Source organism: Haliotis cracherodii, unplaced genomic scaffold (genome assembly GCF_022045235.1).
Source record: "Haliotis cracherodii isolate W230 unplaced genomic scaffold, xgHalCrac1.p SCAF_6, whole genome shotgun sequence".
NCBI classification, from domain to species: domain Eukaryota; kingdom Metazoa; phylum Mollusca; class Gastropoda; order Lepetellida; family Haliotidae; genus Haliotis; species Haliotis cracherodii.
In genome coordinates this window covers 15,647,992-15,656,500 of record NW_027266319.1, presented here as the reverse complement: position 1 = coordinate 15,656,500, position 8,509 = coordinate 15,647,992, and the positions used below count along the sequence as shown (strand labels likewise).

Genomic DNA, 8,509 nt, shown 5'->3' with positions numbered 1-8,509 from the left:
AATTGTTTTTGGAGGCTATGTTTGTCTTGTTTTCCCAGTACTTCATGCGATATGACCAGTTTTAATCATGGTCAGGCATTGTGTTAACACTATCTACATCCTGGGTGAAAGGTAATTTTAATTGAGGCACATAATTACCCACCTAACGTGTGGGCGCTGCTATATTGACGCAATTAATTCTATATAAATGACTAAAATTGACAAAATAATGATGATATATTGAATATAAATTGACGTCATAAATGATTTTAACCATTTTGGCGGCCATCCTGGATTTTCTACCACCAGGTGGCGCTGCTGAGGTGAATCCATATCCAGAAATGTTCGGAATGTTTCAAAGTATAAATGTGCCAAGTTTGGTGCTTTTAACCCAAAGTGCACAATTTTGACTAAAATCCAGCCTTAACCGCCCCACTATAATGAGATATCTGACACAAGTGACATCCGATGAACACAATGACAAAAGTAAAACCAATCTTTATACACATTTTATTCACAACTGCCAATGGTATATCTGCAAAGAAAACAGTTATATCGAATTACACATTTGAATAAACATTCACAAGTGGCGTTTTATACTTTCAAATCCCTGACAACATCATCCAAGCACAACATAATTTCTTCCTCATTCTGATTATAATTGTATCTCTCATATACATCTCAAATCTAATCTAATAAAATGATACAATGTCATTTTCATGGATATAGGCACGGCTATAGGTGAAAGTATTTGCTGCATTCTCACAGAACTTTATGAGGGGGCACGGATGGCCCAGTCGTCAAAGGCGCCGAGATTCGCTGTGCAGAGTTGCGTCCCTTGGGCCCGCCAGAAACCTATGATTGTGGGTTCGAATCCCGGTTCACCCTAATTATGTTTCTAGGTTTGTCAGCACCATACCCGTGCTCGTGGGTTTCACCGAAGTGGTAAACGTCTGAAGACTGCATCACTTCGGGCTTTCCTCCCACATTAAGCTTACACGCCGCGATATAACTGGAATAATGTTAAAAGCGGCGTTAAACCCAACTCACTCACTCACTCAGAACATTATGATTGTAGATTCAAGCCAATTGACTGAACGCACAGTGGCAGTGGCAAGCAAGCAAGCAATAATATATTGTTCATGACGTCACAACCGATTGTCTAGGACAAAAGTTCATACCAAGCATCTGTACATCATATGACCTTAATATTATTACCAGTAGTATATAGGATGCAGGCGAACTATCCATGTAGTGGACTAGTTCAGACGATGACTGTGCTGACAACTGGATGTGCGCCGACAGTAGATTTCATTTGTGACATCGCAGCCTCATGTTCCAGATGCTGAAATACGGCACAGATAAACAATTATTAGGGAATCAGACTCGGGCAAATTAGCAATCCCATCAACAAAAATCTCCTTTCTCTTCTGATTCATATGTTCCCGTTTCTCCCTACTTGGAGTCGAATGAAATACACAAAATGAACTGCAAAAGCTTTCTTTAAGTATGTTCGTGATGGTTTCGCCTTTGTGTCTGGTCTATGGTTACTTTTCACAATGTGTGATATCGTATTTAGATTATTCAAGTTTCACTTAACATGAAAGCAATGTGCTCCTGTCTGCAAGAAAAATAATCTGGCTGAGTTTTATTTTGACAGGAAAAGCCATCGCCGAGTCAACAGTATTTGTTTAAGGAGAGGGGCATCTAGGAAGATGTGACCGTTGAGCTAGCTGTTGATGTAAGAATGTATAGCTGTATCGTGTGCTTCTTCGTAGAAATAAACATAAACATAACAGGACCATAAACAGGAAAAGAAATTGGAATTTCAAAATTCATTTAAAAAATTGAAAATGTTTGTCTGAAACGTCCTAATCCCCGACCCCACAGAAGCCCACTGGCTAATTCGGGCGTGGCACTGCTCCAATACACTTGGAGACAGGACGATACAGCAGCCTCCCAATGGAAGAAAGAACATGTTTGACTGTGCAAAAAGTGTTGAAGACGAAATTCCTGTCCTGCTATATTGTCCTGTCTACAGTGGGGAACGTGCCATCCTGATTTATACATGAAACGAGGTAAATAGTACTTATAATGACTTTGAATATTAAAAAAAGTTTGTTTTATTCTATCGTCATGTGGTATGTATAGTGAAACGACCAAAACCTGCTGTGCTGTTGTAAAATAGGAGAAGGTCCTATATAATCCTTTTTGATATAATACGCAATAAATGTATTTAAACAATATGTATGTGTGTCTTTACCTTCATGATCAGCAGATCAAAGCCATGGGATTCATCGCTATCAATTTCTGCAACAAAAGTTTAATATATATGAACAATGACGTGAGTCCCCTTCAAAGCCAAATTCAGGAGATTCCGGAGATTCTGGCAGCGTTATAATGAAGGCGTTTCGGGCAACGGAATACTGAGGAGGAAATGGAAGAGGTTCCACATAGCCATATACTGAAAAGCAACGGATGGAGGTGTCGGATTGCATTATACTGAAAGAGCAACAGGTTCCCGGTAGCGTTATATCGATAGACAACGGAAGGAGGTTTTGTATAGCTATATTGAAGAGCAACTGCAAGAGTTTCCGGGTAGCGTTATACTGAAGTGTGAATGGGGGGAGTTCGGGACAGAGTTTAGGAAGAATAAATGGAGCAAGCAAGAGTAGTGTTCTACTGGTCTCAATGTGACATAAGAAGAGTAGGGAGATGTCCCCTTGTTCTCATCTTCCATACAGATCCTACTAAGTTAAAGAGGTGGCATTTCTCGAAATCTCATTCTAAGACCATGAGGTGAGGTGAAATTGGGTTTAACGTCGCGTTCAAGATTATTGCATAGCAATATATAGCTATATAGCAACGTGTATGCACGTGTGTGTGTGTGTGTGTGTGTGTGTGTGTGTGTGTGTGTGTGTGTGTGTGTGTGGCTGCTTGTACTACCAGTCGACCAGTCCTTGTTTTAGCCCCTTAATGTCGAGCACCAGACATTGCAACAACAAGTATCATCCTTCCATGACGCGGCCGGGTATCGAACCCCGGAACATCCGCTCTCCGGGCGGACTCTCTACCTCTAGAGCACGGAGGCGGTCCTCTAAGACCATGACGAGATTGTGGTAGATATTGGATATCCCTACTCACTGTATACAGCAGTTGTACATCATATACCTACGTGACATGAGGTCCAGAGCAATTGGAAGAGGTCCCGGATACTGAAGAGTTTGTTTGTTGTTTAACGCCTCACTCGGCAATATTCCAGCTATATGACTGCGCTTTACGCTGATGTGTGAAGGGTGGTAGCCGTGTCATTGTGTATAGCGCTATACTGAAGAGTAACTGCAATAGTTTCCGGGTAGCGTTATACTGAAGGATAAATGGAGGAAGTTCGGGACAGAGTTATAGTGAAAAGTAAAGGGAGCAAGCCGAATCACTACTGGTGTCAATGTGACATAACAAGAGTAGGGACATGCTAGGTTGTTCTCTTCTTAAACACAGAGCCTTTTAATTCTAAATCTCATTATAAGACCATGGCCAGATTGGTAGATATTGGGTATTCCTAACAGCTGTATACATTAGTTGTGCATTATATACCTACGTGACATGAGGTCCAGGACGGGGCCGTAGCCCTTATTGTCAATATATTGGGTGAGATTGTCGTGTTCAGCGGCGTACATGATCTCCAAGAACACTCGCATGTCCGAATGGGAGAGATCGTCCTCGATCTTGTGCATAAGGTGAAGATCCCTCAGGAAACTGAACAGGTCTGAGCCACTCTGTCGCTTCTGGTCAAAGATAGGAAACATCTCTATGTTTTACGTGGTTTTACGTGAAGAATAATTGATCGAATAAGTTAAGTTTATAGACGGCCTAGACCCGGGCCAATTGGCAGCCCCAGCACGTATATGATGGGGCGGGGTGCCCCAAGTTGGTTGTTGAGTTTGGTTTGAAGAGTAATTTAGTTATATCTTGGCGGGACAGCTTCATATTAGAATCCAAAGTTAAAACAAATGTCTGTAAAACCAAATAAACCCGGCAGATGAGTACACAATTTGAACAGTCTTTACACAACGTACATGCCCACCCGTTTCCCCATAATACACAATATTATATAGTTGGTACGAACATGATGGACCATTGACTACGTACAATCCAGCAGTAGCACGCTATTTTAACAATTGTACTATTTCGGTTGTACCAAAAAAAAAATGCAATAAAAGTTTAAATATAAACTATATCATAAGTAAAATACACCACAGTTATAACGGTTAGATATTCTTCTTTGGTATAACACGCTGTATTATTTGTCTTCCTTAATGACTAATTATAACCACAAAAACTTTGTTTGTGCACATATACTCACGACAGCTGCTGTTATTGTGCCGTGCAGGTGCTGAAACAGAATAGTGTAACTTTTGTCATGATCGTTGAAGATAAAAGTACAAATTTTGCAATTATTCAGCGTATCAATATATAATTTCTTACGATCTTAATGATGGGTAGCAGACTAAACACCACGGTACTTACAAAGGCAAGGTACGCTTCAAAGTGGGGAATGTCGTCATCGTCGAAATCTGAAGATACATCATACATGCGTGCTACATTTCAACGTCATGAGTGAGTGAGTGAGTTATTATTTAACGTCACATGGGTTCAACGTCATGAGGATGATGGAGAGGGATATAGGGTTAAAGGTTTTCAGATTCTGTAATGTTTGTAAGTAAGGAATCGATATTTATTCTCTGGAGTTTTTTATCTTATTCTCTGGAGTTTGATATGTTTGGGGGGATTATTTGTCTAACAAAGGTTTACCTGTCAAATGCCTATTGTCGGTCATCCCAACTGATAATAACATTCATTGCTGTGCATATATAGATATTCAATATGGGTAAAATGTTTTAAAGGAGGACAATAATCTATTGCCCCGCACGCACGTTCGGTCTTATATCGGCGTTGTAATTAGTGTCCATCTTAGACAAGGTTGTGTGTAATTAGTGTCGATCAGAGACATGGTTGTGTGTAATTAGTGTCTATCTGAGACAAGGTGGTGTATATTAGTGTCGATCAGAGACATGGTTGTGTGTAATTAGTGTCCATCTAAGCCATGGTTGTGTGTAATTAGTGTCCATCTAAGCCATGGTTGTGTGTAATTAGTGTCCATCTAAGCCATGGTTGTGTGTAATAAGTGTCCATATCTGAGCCATTGTTGTGTGTAATTAGTGTCCATCTAAGCCATGGTTGTGTGTAATAAGTGTCCATCTGAGCCATGGTTGTGTGTAATTAGTGTCCATCTAAGCCATGGTTGTGTGTAATTAGTGTCCATCTAAGCCATGGTTGTGTGTAATTAGTGTCTATCTGAGTCATTGTTGTGTGTAATAAGTGTCTATCTGAGCCATGGTTGTGTGTAATTAGTGTCCATATCTGAGCCATTGTTGTGTGTAATCAGTGTCCATCTAAGCCATGGTTGTGTGTAATTAGTGTCCATCTGAGCCATGGTTGTGTGTAATTAGTGTCCGTCTGAGCCATAGTTGTGTGTATTAAGTGTCCATCTGAGCCATGGTTCTGTGTGTAATAAGTGTCCATCTGAGCCATTGCTGTGTGTAATAAGTGTCCATATCAGAGCCATGGCTGTGTGTATTAAGTGTCTATCTGAGCCATGGTTGTGTGTGATAAGTGTCAATCTGAGCTGAGCCATTGTTGTGTGTAATAAGTGTTCATCTGAGCCATGGTTGTGTGTATTAAGTGTCCATCTGAGTCATGGTTGTGTGTAATTACTGTCCATATCTGAGCCATGGTTGTGTGTATTAAGTGTCCATCTGAGCCATGGCTGTGTGTAATAAGTGTCCATATCTGAGCCATGGTGGGGTGTAATTAGTGTCCATATCTGAGCCATGATTGTGTGTACTAAGTGTCCATCTGAGCCATTGTTGTGTGTACTAAGTGTCCATCTGAGCCATTGTTGTGTGTGATAAGTGTCCATCTGAGCCATTGTTGTGTGTGATAAGTGTCCATCTGAGCCATGATTGTGTGTAATAAGTGTCCATCTGAGCCATGGTTGTGTGTAATTAGTGTCCATCTGAGCCATGGTTGTGTGTAATTAGTGTCCATCTGAGCCATGGTTGTGTGTATTAAGTGTCCATCTGAGCCATGGTTGTGTGTAATTAGTGTCCATCTGAGCCATGATTATGTGTAATAAGTGTCCATCTGAGCCATGGTTGTGTGTAATTAGTGTCCATCTGAGCCATGATTGTGTGTATTAAGTGTCCATCTAAGCCATGGTTGTGTGTATTAAGTGTCCATCTGAGCCATGGTTGTGTGTAATAAGTGTCCATATCTTAGCCATTGTTGTGAGTAATAAGTGTCCATCTGAGCCATGGTGGGTTGTAATAAATGTCAATCTGAGCCATGGTTGTGTGTAACTAGTGTCCATCTGAGCCATGATTGTGTGTAATGAGTGTTAATCTGAGCCATGGTTGTGTGTATTAAGTGTCCATCTGATCCAGGGTAGTGTGTAATAAGTGTCCATATCTGAGCCATGATTGTGTGTAATAAGTGTCCATATCTGAGCCATGGTTGTGTGTAATAAGTGTCCATATCTGAGCCATGGTTGTGTGTAATAAGTGTCCATCTGAGCCATGGTTGTGTGTAATTAGTGTCCATGAGCATACACATGGACAAACATATAAACATACGATCAATGAGGCCAACAATCTTGTCGAAGGTCTGGCTATCGATGAAGGTTGTGAGGGTGGCACTTCCCTGTTCGGCAGCCTGGATGAGTTGACTGTAGAGGAGCTGATCTTCTGGCGTCATGTGAGCGAACTCGTGGCTCTTCTGCACATCCTTCAGCCAGTCGGCGAATTTAGAAGGGTCTTTGTAGTCGTGATGGTGGTCGGCAATGACGGCAGTCATTGCTACCAAAGCAACAATCAGGAACTTCATCATACTGAATTAGAAAAAGAGTTTCCTGTATCGCACGTGAAGCCCGTGTTGGGTTTTAGAAAGGAATGACTGCTATGTTCGTCAGGCAAGCGAATCCCACTTTAGAGACGGTCCATCATTCATGTCCCTTGCCTTGATGCGGCTGGGACATACCTAACTCAAATAGACATCAAAGACAAACATGACGAAGTTGAGGCGAATGTTGTCACAAATTATATGTTTTATCTTGGCAATAGCTGTCCAGGCGGTAAACGGTGGTTTTAAGACCCAAAATATAAATTTGAAACTGTTCCACACAAAAACTGACAAAATGACACATCACATTATCCGAGTGAAAAGCGACATGTTTAAAAGTATCTTGATAGCTCCCGCTACCTCAAACATCATCTAGCTTTCCATAACGGTACTACAGGAATCGATCTCGTATTGGAATCCACGCATTGTTAGTTAAGTCTATTTCAAGCACTGTGAATACACTTTTACACAAGATGAAAGATCAAGTCTCTGTTTCTCAGCTTTCATTATGAGGTGAAAAACCTTCTTTACGCCATCATACTCTGTTCAGAAAATCCACAAGACATACATTACTGTTGGTAATTTGTAATAACCCAAAAATGAAAACAATTAATATCGTTTTAGAGGGCAACTGTAAATAACATAATACGTTTCGACATAAAATATATTTAAAATCAAAGTCACAGTGTAATTTTTCAAGGAGTAAGGAAAGTAAGAAATGGTACCTGTCGTGTATCACTTCTGGGAACAGGACTGGACCTTCAGTGACTTGCAGGCCTACTTATAACCCTGATAGCAAACAGGATAGGTTTCTAGAAGCTCACTTGATCATACAACGCTGCTTCGTAGTCTTGATACAGGGCACGGTTGTAACTAGCACAAACCTTATTTTGATTTTATGGTTGAGCCTCTGCAAATGATGATGAAGGTGGTTCACTGCCATACGTTGCAGTACCACAGCAACAGCAAGGCGACTTGTATTTTAGCTACAGTGTGGGTTTTAATTTGGACTTTCGCGGTGTAATGGCACACAGTTAGCCAGGTCTTGGAAACTTATGTTCTTTTGCGATAAAATATTTTGAAACTATTTCACAAATTGATGGTCAAATGGCGTAGGTAAAATAATAAACTACTTTAAGAACGACGTTTAAATCAATAATTATGTGATGTGCAAAAATTGCGGTGCGGTGCGGTGCGGTGCGGTGCGGTGCGGTGCGGTGCGGTGGTTAAATTGTCTCTAAATATACTATAAATACAGACGTTTAAATCAATATTTACGTAGGGTAAAAATGTTGAATATACTACAGAAAAGCACGTCGTTTGCAACCACCAAACCTCATTGTCTGGTCTTACGTCACGAGGTGCGTGGGGCAGCCTAGCTGTTAAGACCCGAGTTCGATTCCCCTTATGGAAACAATGTGTGAATAATTGGTGTTCTCCGCAGTGGTATGGCTTGAAGTGTGCCAACCGCGGCATAAAACTTATCTTTCACACGAACGCACGAACGACATGGGAACTTCTACCTTGTCTACTCTGTAAGCTCCATTGGACGCTAATATTCGAACTTTTATGA

The 8,509-nt window shown here is 40.9% G+C and overlaps 1 protein-coding gene across 1 annotated transcript; it reads right to left on the bottom strand.

Annotated features, from left to right (window-relative positions):
* Positions 1-473: 473 nt before the first annotated feature.
* Positions 474-7,739, bottom strand: LOC139446056 (uncharacterized). Its single transcript, XM_071227324.1, has 8 exons — positions 7,662-7,739; positions 6,672-6,925; positions 4,507-4,553; positions 4,343-4,372; positions 3,578-3,764; positions 2,243-2,289; positions 1,198-1,324; positions 474-514 (listed from the first exon to the last, which is right to left on the bottom strand). The coding sequence occupies exons 2-7, from the start codon at positions 6,922-6,924 to the stop codon at positions 1,244-1,246; spliced, it is 645 nt and encodes a 214-aa protein (XP_071083425.1). The 5' UTR covers position 6,925; positions 7,662-7,739; the 3' UTR covers positions 474-514; positions 1,198-1,243.
* Positions 7,740-8,509: the final 770 nt, after the last annotated feature.

What these genes read in the sequence shown, in the direction of transcription:
- LOC139446056 (XM_071227324.1), bottom strand. Translation starts at nt 6,924, where the DNA reads ATGATGAAGTTCCTGATTGTTGCTTTGGTAGCAATGACTGCCGTCATT. An exon ending in CGTCCTGGACCTCATGTCAC is followed by an intron (nt 2,290 to 3,577) that starts GTAGGTATATAA and finishes CTTTTGTTGCAG; the next exon opens with AAATTGATAGCGATGAATCC. An exon ending in TTGATCTGCTGATCATGAAG is followed by an intron (nt 1,325 to 2,242) that starts GTAAAGACACAC and finishes GCCGTATTTCAG; the next exon opens with CATCTGGAACATGAGGCTGC.